The 25603-nt window shown below is 40.8% G+C and overlaps 2 protein-coding genes across 2 annotated transcripts; both read left to right on the forward strand.

Moving 5' to 3' along the window:
- The first annotated feature begins 4396 nt into the window (after positions 1–4396).
- On the forward strand, positions 4397–5365 carry LOC101679842 (olfactory receptor 10G6). The gene is given in 1 exon segment (XM_004750247.3): positions 4397–5365. A coding segment is annotated over 1 exon segment (936 nt). The 5' UTR covers positions 4397–4429.
- Positions 5366–16173: 10808 nt separating this feature from the next.
- On the forward strand, positions 16174–17403 carry LOC101693366 (olfactory receptor 10S1). The gene has a single exon (XM_004750120.3). The coding sequence runs from the start codon at positions 16183–16185 to the stop codon at positions 17161–17163; it is 981 nt and encodes a 326-aa protein (XP_004750177.1). The 5' UTR covers positions 16174–16182; the 3' UTR covers positions 17164–17403.
- Positions 17404–25603: the final 8200 nt, after the last annotated feature.

Consider the following 25603-nt stretch of genomic DNA (forward strand, 5'->3'; position numbering starts at 1 on the left):
TAAGTGTGAAATGGGGTGGGGGTGGGGGGGGGTAGCTCTGGATTATTCCTCCAGAGGGCCTTCCAGCTCTAGTGTGTTTGACTTTAAAAGAATTGCCAAAATTGCATGCTCCATCTAGCTCAGACTCTCTTTCTCTTTTTTTTTCTTAAGATTTTATTTATTTATTTGAGAGAGAGAGAGCGAGAAGGGGAGAGAGAGCACAGAAGAGCAGAGAAGTCAAGAGAGAGGAGCAGGCCCTCCGCTGAGCAGGGAGCCTGATGCAGGACTCCATTCTGGGACTCCAGGATCATGACCTGAGCCTAAGGCAGTTGCTTAACCAGCTGAGCCACCCAGGCACCCCTAGCTCAGTCTCTTACTTGCCTATTGGAAGATAAGACATTTCTGTCTGAAACAGTGTTGCCAGTCCTAGGAATTTACTCTTTCAAGCTGAGTGAAATTCAAAGGGCACTTTTAGGTAATTAACATATGGCATTCATGTAACATTTTTGGCTTTAAAGTGCTTTCAAATTCCATCTCCACATCCTTATGGGATAAACAAATAAGGCAACTTTATCTCCTATTTACAAGAGAGAGAAACAGGAGAAGTGGTCCTTCCTATCAGTTGATCAGGTAGGTGTATGCTCTCAGCAGGATCCTGTGCTTCAGGGACACTACCAGCAACAAAGCAAACTTCCTGGAAAAGCCCTAGCTCCCATTTTGCTGTTAACAAATCCCCAGTGTGCCTTATTTTCATGCAAGTTAATTGCCCCTGAAGGGGGAAGCAGAAGTGACATCAGCCCCCATGGAGACTAGGGGAAGGAAGAAGCTGCTTTCCAGAAAGAGACTCCAGAGCTCAAAGCCAACAGACATCTCGGCCAACCCTTTGAACAAGGCTACAAAGAGGACAGATGTGCCCAGAGAAGTGTACAAAAAGAGCACAGTGACGAAATCAAGCTGGGGCGTATCAGAGAGCCCAGGGCTCCTGCCCAGCTCAAAAAGGGGCTTCCCCAAGAAACTGCAAAGAGCAAGGAGCTGAAGCAAGCAGAAGGCTATGGCGCTATGGCTGAGTCAAAGGCAGGTAGAGACCATGAGCAGAGAAGATTCCAGAAGGCAGGCAGAGGTAGAGTGATGGAAACTCTTCTGAGATACATACTTATTTAGAAGGCTGTGAGAGGTTGGGAACAGAGAGCTCAGCCAAGATCTCCTAACAGCCTGGGCTTGACAAATACATGGTGAGGAGGGCAGGACCTTTATGCTCTGCTCACCAAAGACCTCTCAGAGTTTTCTGACCCAGATGAGTTTCAGCCTCTAGCTTAAGCCTCGTTCAGCTCATCCAGGGTTTGGAACGGCCAGAGAATGCTAGTGTTTGGGTACTAATGTCCCTTTCCCCAGGACTGCATGTGGAGCCTGCTTCTTTTCCCATCACACAGATGAGTCTATCGTAAGTTGATAATATCATGTGATCCTGACTAAATTGTACACATCATGTAACTGGAGAAGTTTTAGTTTCTAATGGGGAAAGGAGGGTACTTTTTGGATTTCCCAGGGGAGAAATTATTATTTCTATGCAGAGAGAAGAAATTATAAAAATGAATGAAGACCGAGATGGCAGGGCAGTGGGGAGACAAGAGAAAAAGAACAGGACAAAAGGGAATTTAGGTTTGCATAAAAATTGATCTTCTATGTGTAAGAATTAAATTTAAAATGTGAATTGATATGGATGCAAGAGAGATTGCGATTTCTTCTTTGGGTGGGAATCTATACCACCTTCTCTTCCCTCTCTTTGTCTCTCTCTGGTGGTTGTTGTTGTTGTTTTTAACAAAGGAGAAACTGAGACTAAGAATATTAAGAGATTTGTTCAAAATAATTTGATTAGTAAATAATGACCTTTGGTTGGAATTCTTATGATTTCAGGAGCTACATTAAGACCTAAGTGATACTATCCTGGATTCAGTGTCTAGATAACAGGGACATCCAGACAGAGGGGAATGCATTTCTTCTATAGGATTTAAGACTTTTTCAATTTTTCAGTGCAAGGGGAGCCTAGGTGGCACAGTCAGTTGAGCATCCAACTCTTGGTTTCTGCTCAGGTGATGGTCTCAAGGTCGTGGGATCAAGCCCAGTGTGGGGCTCTGTACTCAGCATGGAGTCTGCTTGGGTTTCTCTCTCCCTCTCCCTCTGTTGCTCCCTTCCACTCTCTCTCTTTCTCTCTCTAAAATAAATAAATGCACCTTAAAAAAAAAAAAAGAATCTTTCAGTGAAAGATATGCCACAAACATGGGATGAAAAGAAAATGAGACAAAGCCCCTTTGGAACTCATAGTCTAATGGGGGAACCTGGGCATCCAGAAGGGCAAATGGCTGCATGTTTTGTGAGCCCAGGGAAACGTGAAGGACTGTGGAGGCTACAAAGACCGACTGACCATTTCGGAAAAAGGGAGCAAAGACTTTCCTTAGTAGATCACACATGAATGAGACACTGAAAGATGAGTAGAAAACTTTCAGGCATCAGCAGAGCAAGGACCTTCTAGATTAAAGGGACCGATGCCAAAGGAAACAGGAAAGAATGTCTGGCCATAGCACAAATTTGTGGGATGGAGCACAGACAGGGGAGGCTGGGGAAATAAGTCGACACCATATTACAAAGCTCCTTGTTCTCTAGGCCATGCCAGTAATTTTACACTGTGCCCTTGGATGCTGTGTAAGCAAGAAAGTGTCTAGGAAATCTCTAAGAATTTTCTCTGAAATTCTTTCACAATAGATTCTATAGCTCTATGGTGAGAGATTATTTAGTTTCTATGTGGTTTAGAACCTTCCTGAGGAGGACCACCTGTCTCAGTTTGCCCTCAGCTCTCCTAGGTTTAACAAGGAAAATCTCATGACCAGGAAATTGTTCAGTCCCCAGAAAGCCTGTTTGCATTAGCAAGAGTAGTCTCTTCAGCACTGACAAAAATTGGGAGGGATAAGATCACAGATATGCCATGATTGGTGGTATAGAAGGAAGTAGCCAGATGGCAGCCATAGCTATAATGTTGGGTCTTCTACCCATTCGGGGTCCAGCGGGAAACCAAATTTCATTCCACACCCTCTGAAGCCTTCTGAACAATTCTGGAAGGTGACGTATCATTTGGAATGCTTGTCTCCACTTGATAAACAGATTATTAAAGCAAAACTGAGTGGAAGGAAGGTGACACTAGAAAGGATCCCCTCACATGAGCCCTAGGCATCTGGAAGAGCTCTGGTCATGTCCCTTATTTCTACCTTTCCCTGTGGCTGATGACAGTCACCAAGAGCCCCGGGACAAAAGGCCTTTATCATGCTGCTTCAAATCTGGGGACTGAGATCTGCTATGGGACAAGTCTTGGGAAGCTACGGGTTTACTTCAGACCTCAGGCACAAATGCAATCACTGGATTTGCCTGATAATGTGGACCATACCACATGCTTTGATGGAAAATAATAGCCAATGTTGATTGTGTGCTGTTATGGACTATGTGATTTTATTTAATCCTTACAATAGTCCTGTGAAATGAGCACAATGATTGTCCCCACTTATAGAATTAAACAAGGAAAGGGGAAATGGGCTTTTCCAAGTTTACCAATGGTATAAGTGGAAGAGCTAGGATTTTTAATTCTGATCTGACCTCTAAGGTCATGCTCTTAAGATATAATACATGCTTCCTTAATGACAGACAGACAGATGGATGGGTGGATGGATGGATGGATGGATGAACTGATGGATCAATTGACAGATAGACTGCACTTACCCAAAAGCAGAGAAAAAAGATGACAACAGGTGCCTTGTGGATGAGAGTTTGTATTGCTTCACTATCATGAAAATTTTTAAATGGCATGTGTATTTTTGCAGTTGATGAAAATGGTTATTTCTACCCATAGCTTTATTCAATGTGTAGCCCAAATAATGCATGTTTAAAAATCTGTGCTGATTTTTATTGGGAATTATATTTCCTACATTAGAAAATATAATTCCAACTCTTGTGTTGTTAAATAAATAAGCGGTTAATTATCTCTCTAGTATATAGATCAGAGATCAAAGTGAAGGAAAACAATGGGATAGCCATTCCTTCAGGGATCAGTTTAGGTTTTATATGACTGTACTTCTTCCTGACATGAAGAACTCTATGTACAGTCTTTCCTTCAGTCTCCTGAATTACATACACATAACTTGTCACATAGGTTTAACCTTGGAAAAAACTCTTGCTCCCTAGAACCCAGCAGAATCCCAAAATCCATGGTGGGTCAGGTGGGTAGGGGTGAAGGGAGGTTGGGTGTGGGGGTGACAGAATGATTTGGAACAAAAGCTGGAGCACAATCTCTCTCTTTCTGAGACCCTTCTATGTCCATATTTGGGAATGACAGAATATATGCTCCATGCCTAGAGAATTTAATGGCCTTCTGCTACTTTTTCTGGCAGATGTGAACTGCAAGGAAATGCGCAGTGAAAACCAGACTTCTGTGTCTCACTTCATTTTGGTGGGTCTGCACCACCCACCACAGCTAGGGGTGCCACTCTTCTTGGCTTTTCTTGTCATCTATGCCCTCACGGTCTCTGGCAATGGACTCATCATCCTCACCGTCTTGGTGGATACCCGGCTCCACCGCCCCATGTACTGGTTCCTGTGTCACCTCTCCTTCTTGGACATGACCATCTCCTCTGCCATTGTCCCCAAGATGCTGGCTGGCTTTCTCTTGGATAGCAGGATTATCTCTTTTGGAGGTTGTGTAATCCAACTTTTTTCTTTCCATTTCCTGGGCTGTACTGAATGTTTCCTTTACACGTTAATGGCTTATGATCGTTTCCTGGCCATTTGTAAGCCTTTACATTAGGCTACCATTATGACCCGCAATGTCTGTAACTTCCTGGCTTTCGGCACCTGGCTGGGAGGCACCCTCCACTCACTTTTCCAAACAAGCTTCATATTCCGGCTGCCTTTCTGTGGTCCCAACCGGGTAGACTACTTCTTCTGTGACATTCCCGCCATGCTGCGTCTAGCCTGTGCTGACACCACCATCAATGAGCTGGTCACCTTTGTGGACATTGGGTTCCTGGCCCTCACCTGCTTTATGCTTATCCTCACTTCCTATGGGTATATAGTGGCTGCCATCCTGCGAATCCAGTCTGTCGATGGGCGTCGCAATGCCTTCTCCACCTGTGCCGCCCACCTGACCGTTGTCATTGTTTACTATGTGCCCTGCACCTTCATTTACCTGCGTCCTGGTTCTCAGGAACCCCTGGATGGAGTGGTCGCTGTCTTCTACACTGTCATCACTCCCTTACTTAACCCCATCATCTACACACTCCGCAACAAAGAGATGAAGGCAGCATTGTGGAGGCTGGGAGGTCGCAAAGATGTGCAGCCTCACTGACTCATGAACCCCAGACATGCAAAAGACACTAAGATTCAGGACACAGAAAACTGGGGAGATTTCAGACAGAAAGGAGAGAAGGATCCACGCAGAGAGTAGAAGACTCCTAGGTGCCGAGATGGAGACTGGAATTTTTCCTGCTTTCAAACATGATTTTTTCATATTTCTACCTTCAAATCCAATGGGAATCAAAGCAACTCAGCAAGGATGGAAGCCTGCAGAAAAGATCCAAGATAAGTAAAAATCCACATAAAAAGTCTGTTTCTCTATGACATCAATCTACATGTTTATTATTTCTTCTAATCCTTGAGCGGATTCCCATATTGCTTTTTAATATGTTACAAATAACCTTCATGCAAAACAGGAAGTTTGAACTTGACCTCAGTTATAGAAAGTGGGTGTTTTTATTCCCATGTAGCTGTGGGAAACTGAAGTCAGGGAAGAGAGTGGCCCTTCCATACTTCCTGTTCTCAGCCTTTTACTTTGACAAAAATGGTAGATGGACTTGAATTTGAGGAGGCAATTCCACCACACTGGGAGGGAGCTGTTCATGGGCACTGCATCACTACCTCACCAGTTCTAGCCTTCTCAGTTTGCACAGGGCTCCACCTTGATAAAGCTGAGGGAGGTATGTCAAGGATAAGCTTTCTTGCTCCACAAACACAGGCTAGATCCCCTGGTGTTCCCATGGATATCAGTGAAACAGATCATAGGAGGTGGTGCAAAGAATGTATACACTACTACATTCTGGCATTTTCCTACAACTGTTGAGTATGAATGAGGAGCTGGATGGGATGCGGCATGGACCTGGCTGCAAGAGGATGACCTAAAGTCTGGTTTTCCTCGTGAGATGTTGCTAGTAGCTCGTGAAGACCCTTCACTTCCAGGTTTGGGGACACAGGATGCGAGACACAGTTTCATTGTTTCAAATGTACAGGAGTGAGTAAAACCCAGAAAGGATCACTATATTCTCCAGAATCAATTCTATTTGTTGAAGAGCTATGATAATGGATAAGAACTGGTTTCTCTGGACCAGAAACTTTCAGAAATGGAATGTGTGCCACACAACTCCAAAACTGTGACATTGTTGGCTGTTCTAAGAGAGTTTGTAGTCTTATGAGAAGGACGTGCATTTGTATCTGAGCATAAAGATAAAATATCTGACTGGAAAATGATTAAGAAACAGCTGGTACAATTCAGTGGACCATAAGTACTGCAGTACTTCAGAAAAGGAGCCCGAGAAAGAGCATCAGTTCTAGAATTTGTAAAGCTGACATCATGGGAAGTATTGGATAACATATGGGTTGAAGGTCTTGTAAAATTGAATCAGTCAAAGGAAAGGAGTAGACAAAAGTTTTTATGTGGGGGCGGGGGGGACAAAAATCCCCTCAGAATATTCCTAGGAGAATGTTCTAGAAAAGTCTAATCAACTATTTGAAGAGGAACCCTGGGGCTAGGAAAAGGCAGTTGACAAACTGCTGGGCACCTATACAAAGGACAGTGTCCTGGGCACCTCAACATCTCACAGGCCAGGAGGAGGCAGAACTGCCTCAGTAAGCCACTGGGCCAGAACGGACTGTGGGGAAGTCAGAGGAAAGCAAACAGAAGGGCCTCCTCTCCCAATAAGGTCAATGACATATCATGAATGCTTACATCTAAAACTTAATTTGTTGTTTAAGTTTTAATAGAGAAATAGAAGATACATTTCATCAATTTAAAAAAAGACACCTAAAAAAATAACAAAGAACAAATTTTACTTTAGTCTCCAACCACAGTTAAAAGAGCAGCAGAGCTGAGGGGTAAAGCTAAGTCTGAGTCTAGAGTTTGAACTCTCCACTTGAATGAAATACAGGAAGTAATGCTTTCCATGTAACTTCACCGCTAGGAAGGGTGTTTTGTTTTCACGTGTGTTTTGAGGTTATCTAGCCTTGAGAGTGAGAAAAATAAAGCAGAGAGGGAAAGTACAAGCCTGAATGTTTCTCCAGTGTGAAAAATAGTAACTAAGAACATTCTACCGTTTAGAGTTTGGATAATAGTATGCTTTGCCTTCCTTCTAAATTTGACTTCTTGTTTTAAAATTTAAATAACCCTCTGCTTCCTATTTTAAAACTTAAGTACTTGATCCAAATAGCATATTTTATTAAAGAAAGAAGCAAATTGGAAAATTGTGTTAGCTTTCATTTTCCAAATGAACAGCTGATTATCACATTACCCTTATAAATACTTGTCATACACACAGACTTAATGTGCTATCTTCTAAGTATGCTAAATTCTTACATGTCCTTGACCTTCTCTCACAATATCCTTTGTATATATGTATGTGTATATATATATGAATATATATGTAAAATGTGTATGCATTTCTTTTATATATGTGTGCATATATGACACACACACACAAAATACAAATTCCTTTAGTATGTTTGTTAGCGCAAACTTTTTGAATAGCTGCATTTTAAAAAACTTTTTTTTTTTAAAGATTTTACTTATTTATTTGACAGAGAGAGATCACAAGTAGGCAGAGAGGCAGACAGAGAGAGGGGGGGAAAGCAGGCTCCCTGCCGAGCAGAGAGCCCGATGTGGGGCTCGATCCCAGGACCCTGGGACCATGACCTGAGCCGAAGGCAGAGGCTTTAACCCACTGAGCCACCCAGGCGCCCCTTAAAAAACTTTTTAAAGGGCACCTGCGTAGCTCAGCGACTGCCTTCAGCTCCGATCATGATCCTAGAGTCCTCGAATGGAGTCCCACATTGGGCTACTTGCTCAGCAGGGAGTCTGCGTCTCCCTCTGACCCTCCCTCCTCATGTCCTCTGTATCTCATTCTCTCTCTCTCTCTCTCAAATAGATAAATAAAATCTTAAAAAAAAAACTGTTAAATACCCAGTAGAACTACTCTCCCATATTTTCTATTCATGTTAAGATTATTTCTAGCTATTTTCTTATAGTTATTTAAGTGGATTTATAAATAATTTTTTGTGTGTTATATGTATTTTGTGTTGTAGTGTATTACACATTATTTAGAAATGTTTTGATTTATATGTTTTGCTGTCATGATCTAATAGTCATTCCATCTAAGTTATCTTTGTATATATCTATTCAGATCACTTATGTAGTAATTTTTTAATTTTAATATTCAGCAAGAAATCTGATTATGCTTATTTCTAAATTCCTGAAGAACATTTCAATTTACCCCTGTTTTACTTGATCTCTCTAGGAGTGATTTCTTCATTGCAAAATAAATTTAAGCAACATGATCTCTAAGGTTCTATTTCAATATTCAAAAGCTCTATCATTTTTCTACCCCCACTGTTTCCATGAAGTGTTCTTAAAAATTGGTGTATACAGGGAATGTTCTAAACAGACAGACAAGAAAAGAGGAATCATAGAAAAATAGCTAGACTAGCAGCCACCAGCCAGATTTTTTCATATGCCAGAAGTGATAAAATATAGAATGAACAATTTTATAAAAAATTTGCTTCTGTTTCCATTTTTTGCATAGTTTGACTATTTCACTGCATTCAAAGGGCAAAGATAGAACTAACTGATGGTAGTGAGGTATCTTGATTTAAACTGCGTGTAAAAAATATTCTAACATATCTAAACTGTCCAGTAGCGAACTAGGCTTTTCTGTGAAGTAATAATTCTCAGACTGAAAGGGTCATGGAGAAATCTGTGGGTTGAGTAACTGTTTCAGAAAAACAGCTGTGCTGTGCTCCATGTCCCAGGGTCGATGCCTACTGTTAACAGAATGTTCATCATGTATTGTTATTTTAAAGATGTGGAGTTGATATACGGACCATGAGATGAGAAACCGAGCCATCTTGCCAATAAGTGGTGATGGAGGGATGTAAGCTCAAGTGTGTCTACTTCCAAAGTCCATGCTCTTTCTGCAGTGCTGTTTCAAAGATGCTTATGGGAAGCACAAAAATCCATAGCACAGGCCTTCCTCCCAGGGGGATGTGTGATACACTGACAGAGAAGAGGGAAGCAGTACCCTAAGCCAGTCTGGGAACAGGGTCCTTAACATAATACACTGTCAATACCTCTGGAGTTCACACCCCTGAACACCCCGGGACACTTTTAGACAGAGTAGGAAAACTTCCTGGGGGAGAAAGACTAGATCTAATCTCAAATAGTGGTTTAGATTCTTGCTTCTCCAAATGTAAACCATGGGAGAACAGCGTGGGCATCACGGGGGAGGAGTCAGAAAAGCAGAATCCCGGGCCCTATTCCACACCTGCAGAATGAGAATCTGTATCTAAGATTCTCAGGGGATTCAGATGCACATGAAGCTCTAAGAAGCTTTGCAGATATCATCAAGTAAAAATGAAGGTTGATTCCTTCAACATGGACTAGAGCAGACTGAAGAGAACAAGAGGAAATTGTGATAAATTTAGGAGAGGGTGAAGAAATCTACTTAATAGAGAAGTGTCCTGAATAGGGGAAGGATGGAGGAAAAAAGAATAAATAGACAACAATCTGTCAGATTTTAGATAGTCTTGAGTCGTGAAGTGAAAATGTTATGGAGCCCAGTAAAGAAGTAAGGGGGGGTTAGGTGGCTTGCAATTCTAGGGGATCAGTGAGACACATGTGACTGGGATTTGATCAGGCAGTGAATTGCAGGGGGGAGTGACTCATTCAAGGAGAGAGATGACAATTGAGGAAAGCTTGTAGGAGATCATTTGTCTAATCATCCAGCTGGGATGAAATGAGAATTATAATAAAGGTTGTAAAAATTGAGATGCAGATACAGATAGAGATATATTTCAGAACTAAAGGCTGAAATGAAAAAGAAAATTCACATGGAACTTTGACTTTGAGCTTGACCCACCGAAGAGGCTGGAAAAAGCGTGTGCAGAAATACAAGACCTTAAGATTCAGAGAGACAAAATCTATAGACGAGCGTACCATAAACCACAGGAATTGCTCTTCTGATATTTCAGTGAACACACAATCCCAAGCTTTGCGAGAATCTCTAGAGGCCAGACAGTAAAATCTCACCCTGGATGTGTAGAGCATGGGACTATTATGTTCCTGCTAAAGAAATAAAATGCAGACTCCAGGCAAGAGTTTACATGAGTTTGATAAACTTTTCCATGCCTCCTAGAAATAAGGCTTTACCCATCACCATCTGCAGCTCCAAAAACCACCTAAAAAGCAAGAGAGTAAAAATCTGGAAGAAATCAAGTTTTGCAAGGTCTTCAGTAGGAGTTGCATTTTTTTTTTTTAAGATTTTATTTATCCATTTGACAGACGGAGATCACAAATAGGCAGAGAGGCAGGCAGAGAGAGAGGAGGACGCAGGCTCCCCGCTGAGCAGATGCAGGGTTCCATCCCAAGACCCCAAGATCATGACTTGAGCAGAAGGCAGAGGCTTAACCCACTGAGCCACCCAGGTGCCCCTGGAGTTGCATTTTTCAGGCTCTCTCAGAGATCATGAATTTACTCGGATAGGACAGTAGTGCTTTCAGCCCCTGGCTGTACCTTGTGTACCAAATGCAATGAGCGATTTCTCTACTGAGGGATTCATACAGTAAAGAAGCAGACAATAGTAAAATTCTGTGACCTTTAAGGACCTGCAGAGTCATCTTATCAGTTATTGTATGTCCCATGAAGCAAATTGCACTTGGAAATGATCTCTTAGAAAAAACGAAATGTTCAAATACAAAGATTGGACTCAGGTAAGTAAAAAGAGGGGCAAAGAACCAACTACTCTAAGCGAACATGTGGTCACAGGGACAATTGTCCAGCTCCAAGCAGGTAAATCACTTCTTCCTGAGCCACGCTCCCAGCATCACCAGGACTGAGAATCTCTCACCACACGACTGTAGGCTCCCAAGTTCACCTTTCCCCCTGAAGCTCTCCTTGTGCCACTGCTGTAGGGAGAGTACCTGGTAGCCTTTGCTCGGCCATTTTTATCACATATCTAAAATATAAAAGACATTTATTTCTAGGCCCTCAACAGATACCGCATAGCCCAATGCAGCATAAGGCACTAAAAGAGGAGCTGGCTATTGACATGGAAGGAAAAGGCAATGTTCAGATAACAGACGGAAGCAGACGGTGCCTGAAGAGTTTGAACGTGCTTCCGTTGGTGGAATCTCCATTGTTCAAGTGGAGACTGAAGAAAGCATCCTATAGAAAAATTGAGAGAAGTGTGACAGAAATCAGTGTGACCAAATGAATGTCATGACATTCAATGTCTAATGTGACCAACAGAAATGAAAATATTTCAAGTGTGAGTGTTTCCGTTATTAACTACAGTGATTGTAGAGAAAGCAGAAAGGTGCATGGTAGAGCTATTTCAAAGATAGGCATGAAGGCATAGTGTATAGGATGTAGAATTACAAATAGTAGCCAATCCGTGAGTAAATTATTCCACAGTTATTTGAGTACACCTAGAATCCTTGTAAAACCTTACAGCTTAAGTATTTTTTAATCCATTTACAGATGAGGAAACTAAGTCGGAAACTTCAAGGGACTTGGTAACAAGCTATTCTACTTGCATGGAGTCTGGATTTGAACACAAGTCTACCTCTCTCCAGAACACCTACTCATTTCTCTGTATCCTAGTGTCTGGGAGATCGTGGGCTGTAGTCACTTCTTTACCTGGCTTAGCACCTTGTTCGGAAGATTTCGAGTTTGTTCTGCTTTTTTTTAAAAACAGATGTACTGAGGGGCGCCTGAGTGGCTCAGTGGGTTAAGCCTCTGCCTGCGGCTCAGGGTCCTGGGAGCCTGCTTCCTCCTCTCCCTCTGCTTGCCTCTCTGCCTACTTGCGATCTCTCTCTCTCTCTCTGTCAAATAAATAAATGAAATCTTAAAAAAAAAAAAAAAACACAGATGTACTGAAGCATACAAGTCAATTTTTGAAGTTTATACAGGTTGTGCACTTTCTAATTTTAGGGCATTTCTGTCACTTTAGGCCTATTTACCATGAATCCCTGATACACCACCCACACCCGCCAGCCTTGAGTATGCACTAAAATCTATGTCCTGCCTCTGTCCATTTCACGTACATGTCATCATACAGCATGTGATCTTTTCTGTCTGACTTCCTTTCACTTAGCATCTTTTGGGATCACTCACATTCACTCCGTGCTCTTTCCTGAGGTTCATTATGTTAATAAGAGTTACTGTCCCATATGCAGCATATCGCACTTCATGCTTCTTAATAGCTGAATAATGTTGCGTACCATGCACGTATCATGTGTGTTCATCCGTTCACCGGAAGATGGACTGCTGAATTGTGTCTATATTTCACTACTATGAGTAGTGCTGCCAAGAATATGTGTATATGTTTTCATGTGAACATGTGTTCAGTTCTCACACCTATGTAACCAAGAGTAGAATGGTTGTGTTATATGGTAACTCTGTGTAACGTCTCAAAAAAATTCCAAACTGTTTTCCACAGTGGCTGCACCATTTTCTATTCCCACCAACAGTGCATGAGGGTTCCCATTTCTCTACCATTCTTGCCAACGTTTGTGCTTTCTTTTTTTTTCTTTCCTCTTACTTTTTTTTTTTTAATACAAAGGAAGCCTGGACCATCTTGTTATGCCAGGAAGTAAGGAAATATATGAAAAGATGGAGCATACCAGTAAGACACGGGACAAACAGAATAATAACCAAAGCTAGTACAATTTGAATAATAAAATAAATAATTACCATGTTGGATATTTAATCTCAGGATCAAATGTGTATCCATGAGCCCCTATCTATGTAAGCTATTGAATAAATAAATAAATGGGAGGAAGAATCACTTATTCCTTATAGAAATTCCAGTTAATAATCTAGAAGATCAAGGGAAATTTGAAAATCACCATTAGACTAACAACAAAGTAATAATATTTTCAGGCAAAATACACAAATATCTTCTAAAATAAGTGAGTGAAAGATTGATAGGATATGGAATTTAAGCTTAGTCTCAAAGACCCCCCCCCACAGAGACATGTCACATAATATAATAAAACATATTATAATATATAATATTTTATATATATATAATAAAACATACTGACATCATGTATATTCTGAAATGCCCTAAAAAGGTTAAATCTTCATTTCTCTTCTGTAGCTTCCTGATTATGGAAATGCCAATCATTAGGTAAATTTATGTTTAACTTTTTAAGTAACTGCCAAACTGTTTTCCAAAGTGGCTATACCATTTTGTATTTTCTCTAGCAACGTATACAGGTTTCAGTTTCTCTACATCCAATAACACTGCATACCATTTGTCTTACATACACACACACACAATGTGTGTGTGTGTGTGTGTGTATAACATCCATTCCAGTGAGTGTGACAAGAGAAAATCTCAAACAAAATTGGCCAAAATATCAGGGATACACATCTACCACTGATATAAAAGACGTTGTGATATATTTATCTATCCAACATTGAAATGGGCTTTCTGGTGAAAGAGGGATTACTCTGTTATGGAATTTTTTCAACCAGAAGCTATAGCATTTTTTTTCAGGAGCACCATGGGAAATACTACTGCATTGAATAAATTAGTGAAAATGAAGAAATGAAAGGTCGTATGTTATGTTCCTGCTACATTCTAAGTAAAATAATAATTATCACAAATGATGATATCCTCATTCTTATTGTGAGAAATGGAGGAACAGAGAAATTCAGCACCATGATCCCGTTCTTTCAGCTAATGAGTGCCTGACCAGGGATTTATTTTTATTTTATTTTTTATTCTTATTTTATTTTATTAATTTATTTGTCAGAATGAGAGAGAGAGTATTTATTTGTCAGAAAGTCAGAGAGAAAGAGAGGGGGGAGCAGCAGACAGAGGGAGAGGCTCCCTGCTGAGCAAGGAGCACAACTCAGGACTTGCCCCAGAACCCTGGGATCATGACCTAAGCTGAAGGCAGAGGCTTAACCCACTGAGCCACACAGGCATCCCCTGACCAGGGATTTAAACTCGAGTCTATAAAAATCAAAATAAACTTCACTCCTTAATATTTTGACTGCTTTATCCCCAAAATGTTCATGGGAAACTAGAGAAGAAGGCATGAGATATTTTCCCTGTGGGAAGACATGATATATGCATACGGAACACTGAAGTAGTAGAGACACTACATGCTTAGGTATTTATTTATAATTATCACAAATACTGTAGGTTTCAGGAATGAATAAATTAGTGTGATATAAAGTATTCATAAAGTATTTAATGTTCAAACTTAAGTACAAAGAGTAGATTTGTGAGAGATTAAATGAATTTCATTCATGTTAAAAAATGGAATGCAGTGATGAAATCAGAGAGAGATTATGGCAAATTGCACAGAAGATGAGGCAAACTGCATCCCTAGATAAGAGAGATTTCTTTGAGGGGTTGTAGGAGATAAGGATTTTGTGATAATAATGGAAATAATGTGTAGATAACTTTGACTCTCAGACAGCAATACAATTTATGCCTTAGGCAGTGGGGAACAGTAAAGAACAGAGATAAATTAAACGATGTTTCTGTAAGAAGACTGACAAAGAAGCTGACTAGAGAACCATGTTACACATTTGGGAACTGAGAGAGAGCTGGGACGCAATACCCTTGTGAATTCTAGGTATAAAACATGCACATAGAGGCTTAGGTCCATGTTACAAAGGGGTAACTAACTATGAAGATACAATAGAAATTAGGAGTTATTTCTTTTTTAAAGATTTAATTATTTATTTGACAGAGAGAGAGAGAGATCACAAGCAGGCCGAGAGGCAGGCAGAGAGAGAGGAGGAAGCAGGCACCCTCTGAGCAGAGAGCCTGATGCGAGGCTCAATCCCAGGACTCTGGGATCATGACCTGAGCTGAAGGCAGAGGCTTAACCCACTGAGCCACTCAAGCACCCAGGAGTTTGGTTTTTTGTTTTTTTGATTTTTAAGATTTATTTATTTATTTGAGGGGATTTGAGAGAGCACAAGGGGCTGAGGGAGAGGGACAAGCAAACTCCCCCCACTGCCATGCACAGGGCTCAATCCCAGGACCCTGGAACCATGACCTGAGCTGACTGAGCCATCCAGGTACCCCAGAAATCAGGAGTTTAGAGATAATCTTCACATAATGCAACATCTAGGTTTAGGAGATAAAGGATGAAAAGGATTGAAGAAAACTCTTGGATTTCAACTCCAACCCAAAGTAAAGGCATGGAAAAACATTTCCTAAAAGGCTGAAACAAAGATGTACAGGAAGAGCAAGAAATATACTTAAATATTTGTCCTACTAATTATGCAGTCAATTCTCTAAGGCTTCTTTGTCATACACTTGAGAGTTAGCTATGGGTCGCTGTTAATTCCAAAGAATTCCCTCTGGGTGAGGAATGGATGGAACTGCTGGGTGTCTGGCTGACGTAACAGCCCCCCCCCACACTCTGGGTAAGTATCCCCCAAAGATGGGCTACAGCTCCCTAGCATCACTCGGTAATAAGAGCCACATCTGCAGTACGGCAGAGTAAATTAGGAGAGTGAAGGCATCACAATTCTGAAATATTTGCGGGATTGATATGGTCCACAAGAGTAGGATTTACAATCCATACTTATATTGGTGCTATCTAGGAGATGCATTTCTCCAAGTAATTATTACAGTCCTTTATGTACCTCAAAGGATTGTAGGTCCCCCATATTGAAAAAGTCATTTCTGAAACAACAGCAAGAAAACAACAGATCAAAAGAGTGAAATGAACCTGTATATCTTTCTCTCGTGTAGGGCGCAAGACCAAGCCAGCACAGTCCGACAGCACATGACATTTCAGCTAAGAGAGATGGCTGTTCATTACATTTGTTGATATAAGTTTTGTTACAAAGGGGTAACTAACCGCTTCATGTGTGAGAAGATGGCCATTGAGACAGAGGACCCCAACCAGACCGTGGTGAGCCACTTCTTTCTGGAGGGTCTGATGTACACAGCTGAACATTCTAGCCTCTTCTTCTTCCTCTTCCTCCTCATCTACAGCATCACCTTGACCGGGAATCTCCTTATTCTCATAACTGTGGGCTCTGACCCTCACCTCCGCTCCCCTATGTACCACTTCCTGGGGCACCTCTCCTTCCTGGATGCCTGTTTGTCCACAGTGACGGTGCCCAAGGTCATGGCAGGCCTCCTGACTGCGGATGGGAAGGTGATTTCCTTTGAGGGCTGCGCTGTACAACTTTACTGCTTCCATTTCCTGGCCAGCACTGAGTGCTTCCTATACACAGTCATGGCCTATGACCGCTACCTAGCTATCTGTCAGCCGCTACACTACCCAGTGGCCATGAACAGACGCATGTGTGCGGGGCTGGCTGGACTCACTTGGACCATAGGTGCTGTGCACTCTGCAATCCACACCTCCCTCACCTTCCGCCTGCTCTACTGTGGTCCACACCACATTGCCTACTTCTTCTGCGACATCCCCCCGGTGCTGAAGCTGGCCTGCGAAGACACCACCATTAATGAGCTCGTCATGCTGGCCAACATTGGCATCGTGGCTGCAGGCTGCCTGATTCTCATCGTCGTATCCTACGTCTTCATCGTCGCGGCGGTGCTGCGCATCCGCACTGCCCAGGGCCGGCGGCGCGCCTTCTCCACCTGCTCATCCCACCTCACAGTGGTGCTCCTGTACTACGTGCCACCTGTCTGCATCTACCTGCAGCCTCGCTCCGGGGGGGCAGGAGCTGGGGCCCCCGCTGTCTTCTACACGATCATCACTCCCATGCTCAACCCTTTCATCTACACTCTGCGGAACAAGGAGGTCAAGAGGGCTCTCCAAAGGTTTCTGGGCCGAGGCTCACGAGAGTCTCCAGCAGGCAGCCCACTCCCCTGACCTGTGCTGGGATTCTTCATTTGCCTGCCAAGAAAACAACTGTTCCCAGAGCAAAATGGGGAGGGGAAATCATTCAGGTGGGAATCAGTGCAACTGAGTTTCAGCCCAGCCACGAGCTTTTCCCCCTCCCTTTGGCCAAGTGACATTTCTCAATGTCTCAGTCACAAAAGCTCCATCTATAAAATGGAAGGACCTCGTAGGTGATGTCTAAGAGTATCTTCCAGATCTATGTTTCATGGCTCAGAGGTAAGTGAAATGCTGTTCATAACCTCATTTGTTTAAATAAATTATTCTTTTTTATTTCATATACAATAATTTGATTAAATAACACATATTAAAGAATACTGATACCAATATGTAATGAACAAATAATAAATAAAACTTTACCTACACATCACCTAGCTTAAGAGAACAGACCATGCTTTCAAGAGGATAAAATACAACTACACAGAGAAAAGTGACTTGCTCAAGGCCACGTAGAAAGTGTCATTATCTTTACTTTCTCATTCAAGATGGTATAGAACAAAGTAGTAGAATTAAGATGGATTTTGAGGTCAGAGCTACCAGTATTCTAATCCTGATCCCACCAGTCAGTTAGGCGTAGAATCTTATACAAATTTAATAATACTTGGTGTCTCAATGTCCTCTATTAAATGTAAAGTTAAAAAGAACTACTTTGGGACATCTGGGTGGCTCAATCATTAAGTGTCTGCCTTTGGCTCAGCTCATGATCCCAGGGTCCTCCATCCAGCCCCACGTCAGGCTCCCTGCTCGGTGGGAGCCTACTTCACCCTCTCCCACTCCCTGTTTGTGTTCCCTCTCTCGCTGTATCTCTCTCTGTCAAATAAAAAAATAAAAATCTTAAAAAAAAAATACTTTGTAGGATTTTAGGAGGTTAAGTGCCTAGTGCGAAATAAATGTTCCCTTTTCTTACCAAGCCTGCTAAGGATGTCAAAGAGAACTTATTATATAAGCTAAGGTTCAATGTATTTCTGAAGAATTGGCAGGATTTTGATATCTTCATTGAACGTGGAGGAAGCAACACAAAAAATATATATATTTCTAGACTCCAAGGTAATAAATAATAACTCTAGGCTTTAGTGAGAGCAGCTTGCCTGCCACAGAAGTGGGTAGAGCTAGGCTGTGTTCAAAAAAATCTATGAATGACCCAGAAGTACTCTATAGACGGAAAAAGGGCCTTGAATGTCAGATTCAAGAGTCTGGATTATGCACCAGACATTCTGCCTCTTTATTTCTCCAGTTCTTCTATAGAAAGAAGCAGCAGCCACATTCATAAATGCTAGAACAAAAGGGACAAATGGTAGAATGACCAGTTAATAGATCACCATAACAACCTAGACATGAGAAAAACAGTGTCTAACTTGGGTAATATCATTGGAGACAGAGAGGCATTTTACAGAATTATGTTAGAGGTGTTGTAAAGGGAACAAACTGAAAAAGCATTAGAATTATAGTAGTAACCATAATCATTTTGAGCACACAAATGTATAAGGCGCTGTGCCTGTTATTTTATATTATTCCTCCTTAAAACTATATTTCAAGACAATGGTATTAATCACCTTCTACAGACAAGAAAAATGAAGCTGAAGGAGGTGACATAAATTTTCCAAGATCATGCAACCAGTAATAGTTAAAGCCAGGATTTCAATTCATGTCTCTATGGCTTCAGAAACCCTGCATTTCGATTATAACTGAATACCTTAGAGAGAATTGAATCTAGCCTTCACTGTTTATAAACTCCCAATTCATTAGAGGTCTCAAGATCATGTTAGACCTTGAGCCAAGGGTAGACCTCTTTGAGATAAGGATTCCCTGAACTTTAAATAGTGCCTCGTCCTCCACAGAGGCAGGATCTGAACCTGGCATTTCTGGAACAGAAAAAATACATTAAAAAAAAAAAAGAAAGAAGTCAGGGCGCCTGGGTGGCTCAGTGGGTTAAGCCTCTGCCTTTGGCTTAGGTCATGATCTCAGGGTCCTGGGATTAAGCCCCGCATTGGGCTCTCTGCTAAGCAGGGAGCCTGCTTCCTCCTCTCTCTCTGCCTGCCTCTCTGCCAACTTGTGATCTCTGTCTGTCAAATAAATAAATAACATCTTTAAAAAAAAAAAGAAAAAAGAAAGAAAGAAGTGCATGGAAGATACCACACTCCGCCAAAATTCAGAGCTAATCTCCTTTGTTCTAGTATCTCAGTTGCCAATATATCTGTAGGAAGGCCAGAAGGAACCCAGAGAAGTTCATTATTCCCATAGAGTAGGTTTTAAACATAGGAAGAGCCAAACATAGAATGGGAGGCAGAGCTAAAACAAAGTATGGTCCTGTCCTAAAGCATTCCTATCATCAAATGGCTGCTTTGTTAAAATAATAGGATACATCGCAGAAGAAGAATATGCCTGTACCATTCCAGTCCCTTCTTCTCAACTTTGGCCCTACTCTTTCTATACCTGTCTACCCAGTAAGAATCCTTTACTCTCTCAGACTCTGCTCTTCTATCTTCATATCTGACCCGGTCAGCCTGCATCACACTGATTCATTATAGCTTTCATAATGGCACTGACACTAAAGCTGTCCTGTCTTACATAGTTATTGAATGTGTCATGTGCATAACTGGATTATAAGAACTTTAAAAGCACAGATTCCATAGACCTCATATATGTCCCAACCAAAGGTTAACTCTATAAAATATTTGTTCAACTCAATACTCAAAATTTGAAAATCAAACCAGACACTATCCATTCTTCACAAGAAGGTTATCAAGTCAGAAAATTGGTTTTTCATCCAGACAAATTGTTCCTCCCAATTATCTTCTCCTTTTAGATATTTTGATCTTCAGTTTTGATTTTTAAATTTAGGAGACTGGATGTATTTCTAATATTACAGGCTCACTTGAAATTTAAAGGAAACAGATGACAGAATTACTGAGTATGAGTTAAGATGAAAACAATATTTAACGAAAGGAGGACAACTGCATAGGGTTATCATTTTCTCAGTCTCCTGGCAATGCCAATAGGGCATAGACTGATAGTCTCTTTTTGACGAATATGGCAAAGGGACAGGAAACAAATGCATTATTTAGGCGGGATAACTTGCCAAGAGGACATGCTACAAGAGTGACAAAGCATCCTTACTATTGGTCATCTATGGTCTGGTGCTTCTGAGGGAGAAGTTCACCAGGACCCCTGAAGGTAGAATGTGCAAAGAAATTGTGAACCGTGTGATCAGATGAACTAACTAACCTCATCGAATGAAGGACTTTGTGGCAACAGTGGCATTCAAATAATGAAGCTGCAAGTGATACATGATTTCAGTCCTGTTGTTTTTTTAATAATGTGACAGTCTATAAAGCATGTAGGTGTGTCCCCCTCACCAGCAATGCTAACATTTAATAAAATAATATTTCTTGAAAATATTCTATTACTTAGTTTTTATTACCAAGGTCATATCCACTAATTGCTAAAATGGGCTTTAACGATTGCTAACAGTTGTGCTATGTAAATTAGGGTAAATATCTGAAAACATTAAAACTGGGCGGGGGGGTTGGCGCACAGACTTAGAGACACTATGACAAGGTAGTGTTTCCCCAGAATGTTGTAGAAATGTGTAAGCTTAGGAGTGAGATGTTTTACCACCCTTTAATTAAGGGAAGTTCATGATGAAATAAGGATGCCCCAAAGTTTGAGTAAAAGTCCTTGAACGTAGATCATTCTCTCTCTCCCTCTCTCTCTTTCTCCCCTAACCCTTCAATAAAGGCTTATAAATTCTAAGATATTGAGGCAGATTGTATTTTCCTAAGATGACCACAACAGTATCATCCATCCCAAACCTTCTTCTTGAAAAGAAATGAAGACACTTTCCATCAAGAGCTAAGGGGTCTGTTCCCCAACACTCCCCCTCCCCACCCTGCCTTCTGAATTTGGAAGATGCTAGGTGACTTCTCAGGTTGGATCACCATAGGCAATGCAGCCTTGCCCTGGCTCTTGAACGCACCTACTCTTGGAACTATTCACCATGCTCTGAGACAGGGCAAATAGCCATGAGCCACAGAAAGAGACGTATGTAGAGAGGTTCACATGAAGATGTTCTGACGCCCTGGGCCCACTGCAGCTAAGTTCTCAGAGACAACACTGAGTACAGGTTTCCCAGCCATAGGACTGAGCCATCGAACCTCGGGCTGCCCCAGGGACTACCAAGTGAAGGGGAGATGAGCCTTTATCATGATACCTGGCACAAATTCCAGACTTGTGACTAAATCATTGATTGTTGTTGTCTTAAGATGCTAAATGTTGGGATGTTTTGTTACATAGCAAAAAATTAACAGAGCACGATTTATGCCTAGTCACTGCCACTAACATATACTGCTACTAACATATACACACAGACATGAGTATAGTATCTTCTCCAGGAACCATTGGTTGTGCTCCCAAATAATTTACCCATTGTTCTTTATATTCTGTTCCCTCACATCTTATAGTAATAGAACAAATAATAGAACAAACTATTCCAAAGTTAGCAGAAGGAAGGATATAAAGATTAGAGTAAAAATAAATAAAATACAAAACAAGGAAACAATAGGAAAAAATCTACAAAACTAAGCGTTGGTTTTTTGAAAAGATAAAATTGACAAACCCCTAGCTCAACTAAGGAGAAAAAGAGAGAAAACTCAAAGAAATAAAATAAGAAACTTTACAACTGATGGCCAGAAATTAAAAAGATCATGAGGCACTATTATGAGCAAATATAGACCAGCAAATTTTGCAATGCAGAATAAATGGATAAATTCCAGGAAACATAAAACTTACCAAGACTTAATTATGAAGAAATAGAAAGTCTGAATAGATCTATTAACAAATCTGCAGGTTAGAGAAGTACTCAAAAACCTCTCTACAAAGAAAAGTCCAGGACCATAATGCTTGACAGATTAATTCTACCAAGCATTTAAAGAAGAATTAATACCAGTCTTTTTTAAGCTCTTGGGTGAGAGAGTCAATGGTCGATGGTGGGAATCAGGTATCTTACTGTGAGAACTGGCAGCTTACAAACCAGCGAGCAGAGAAAGCACATAGTACTAGATTAGAACAGGAGTCATCAGTATGCACACATGTTTAACTGAATATAACCACAGATGACTGCATACGGACATATTTATTGATAGGTATCAGCTTAGAGGGCCTAGAAGCAGTGATACCCTAGTAGCAGCAAGAACATTTCATGCCCAGATATTGGTTTCTAATGACGATCTGCAATGAAAGAAACCAGGAAAGGAACTCGGGCAGGAAAGATGAGCATCTTCTGGTGCTAGAAAGCAAAGAAGTGCTAACCTACACACACACACGGTTATGTCAAAGAGACACAAGAACTGGGACACCTGGGACAGTGGGTTGAGTTTTTGACTCTTGACTTTGGCCCAGGTCATGATCTGGTTGTGGGATCAACCCCCATATCAAGCTCCATGCTCACCAGGGAGTTTGCTTGGGATTCTCTCTCTCTCCCCCTGCCCTTCCCCCACTCAAATAAATAGATCTTTAAAAAATAAAAATAAAAAGAGACACAAGAGGGCGCCTGGGTGGCTCAGTGGGTTAGGCCGCTGCCTTCAGCTCAGGTCATGATCTCAGGGTCCTGGGATCGAGTCCCACATCGGGCTCTCTGCTCAGCGGGGAGCCTGCTTCCTCCTCTCTCTGCCTGCCTCTCTGCCTACTTGTGATCTCTCTCTGTCAAATAAATAAATAAAATCTTTAAAAAAAAAAAAAAAGAGACACAAGAACCAATTGAAAGTGTTCTCAATAGCCAAAACTTGAATAATTTGAGTAACAGAATAAATAAAGCAGTAATGAAATAAAATTTAATATATAAAATAAATGTCCATCTCTCCATCATGATATAAATAAATGATTAAATAAGTAGAGGGATAATAAAATGAAAAAATCCGTGGTGCAGAAGCCGAAGAAACAGAAAAAAAGAAATGATAGAGTTAAGAGCAAAAATATTTGAACTATAGACAACATTTGCAAGCCACATATCCAACAAAGACTTCCTGGTATGTATCTAGAAAGTATTTTTAAAGAGAAAAAGAAAGAAGTACTAAAACTCAGTGGCAAAAACATGAATAATGAAACATTCCTATTAGAAAATGGGTAAAAGATGTGAAAAGACAGATCAATGAAGAGGACATATACCTGCAAAATAAGCACATAAAAATATGTTCAATATCATCAGGAATGAGGGTGATATAAGTTAAAACCACAATGAGACATTTCACATCATCAGAATGACCAGAATAAAATACAGTGACAATATAAAATATGGCACAGATATGGAGAAGCTGGGTTATTCATATATATTATTCATATATATATATATATATATATATATTGCTGGAGGGAATGTAAAATGGTACTACAGCCACTTTGTTAACTAACTAGAATTTAAATAAAAACTTGAAACCATTTTGAGTTTATCTTTGTGTATGGTGTAAGAGAATGGTTGAGTTTCATTCTTCTACATAAAGCTGTCCAATTTTCCCAGCACCATTTATTGAAGAGACTGTCTTTTTTCCACTGTATATATTTTCCTGCTTTGTTGAAGATTATTTGACCATAGAGTTGAGGGTCCATATCTGGACTCTCTACTCTGTTCCACTGGTCTATGTGTCTGTTTTTATGCCAGTACCATGCTGTCTTGGTGATCACAGTTTTGTAGTAAAGCTTGAAATCAAGTACTGTGATGCCGCCAGTTTTATTTTTGTTTTTCAGCATTTCCTTAGTGATTCAGGGTCTCTTGTGATTCAATACAAATTTTATGATTATTTGCTCCAGCTCTTGAAAAATACCAGTGGAATTTTGATTGGAATGGCATTAAAAGTATAGATTGCTCTAGGCAGTATAGACATTTTAACAATATTTATTCTTCTGATCTAAGAGCATGGAATGGTCTTCCATCTTTTTGTGTCTTCTTCAGTTTCTTTCATGAGTGTTCTGTAGTTCCTCGAGTACAGAAAAAGATTTCAACGTGAGACAGGAATCCATCAGAATCCTAGAGGAGAACATAGGCAGTAACCTTTTTGATATCAGCCACAGCAACTTCTTTCAAGATATATCTCCAAAGGCAAAGGAAACAAAAGTGAAAATGAACTTTTGGGACTTCATCAAGATCAAAAGCTTCTGCACAGCAAAGAAAACAGTCAACAAAACAAAGAGGCAACCCCCAGAATGGGAGAAGATATTTGAAAATGACAGTATAGACAAAAGGTTGATATCCAGGATCTATAAAGAACTCCTCGAGCTCAACACACACAAAACAGATAATCATATAAAAAAAATGGGCAGAAGATATGAACAGACACTTCTCCAATGAAGATATACAAATGGCTATCAGACACATGAAAAAATGTTCTTCATCCCTAGCCATCAAGGAGATTCAAATTAAAACCACACTGAGATACCACCTTACACCAGTTAGAATGGCCAAAATTAGCAAGACAGGAAACAATGTGTGTTGGAGAGGATGTGGAGAAAGGGGAACCCTCTTATACTGTTGGTGGGAATGCAAGTTGGTGCAGCCACTTTGGAGAACAGTGTGGAGATTCCTCAAGAAATTAAAAATATAGCTTCCCTATGACCCTTCAATTGCACTACTGGATATTTACCCCAAGGATACAGATTTAGTGAAAAGAAGGGCCATCTGTACCCCAATGTTTATAGCAGCAATGGCCACAGTCACCAAACTGTGGAAAGAACCAAGATGCCCTTCAACGGATGAATGGATAAGGAAGATGTGGTTCATATACACTATAGAGTATCATGCCTCCATCAGAAATGATGAATACCCAACTTTTGTAGCAAAATGGACAGGACTGGAAGAGATTATGCTGAGTGAAATAAGTCAAGCAGAGAGAGCCAAATGTCATATGGTTTCACTTATTTGTGGAGCATAACAAATAACATGGAGGACATGGGGAGATGGAGAGGAGAAGGGAGTTGAGGGAAATTGGAGGGGGAGATGAACCATGAGAGACTATGTACACTGAAAAACAAAGACCCTCCATACTGTTTTCCACAGTGGCTGCACCAATTTGCATTCCCACCAACAGTGTAAGAGGGTTCCCCTTTCTCCACATCCTTACCAACATCTTTTGTTTCCCGTGTTGTTAATTTTAGCCATTCTGACAGGTGTGAGTGATATCTCATTGTAGTTTTCATTTGTATTTTCCTAATGTGAGTGATGTTGAAAATTTTTTTCATGTGTCTCTTAGCCATTTGTATGTCTTCTTAGGAAAAATGTCTACTCGGGTCTTCTGCCCATTTTTAAAATGGATTGTTTTGAAGGGGTGTTGAGTTTTTGTTTTTGTTTTTGTTTTTATTTTGAGAGAGAAAGGAAGAGTGTGTGTATATGCACAAACAGGAGGAGGTGCAGAAGGAGAGAGAAAAT

Source organism: Mustela putorius, unplaced genomic scaffold, assembly GCF_011764305.1.
Source record: "Mustela putorius furo isolate JIRA1106 unplaced genomic scaffold, ASM1176430v1.1 tig00000460_pilon_pilon_pilon, whole genome shotgun sequence".
NCBI classification, from domain to species: domain Eukaryota; kingdom Metazoa; phylum Chordata; class Mammalia; order Carnivora; family Mustelidae; genus Mustela; species Mustela putorius.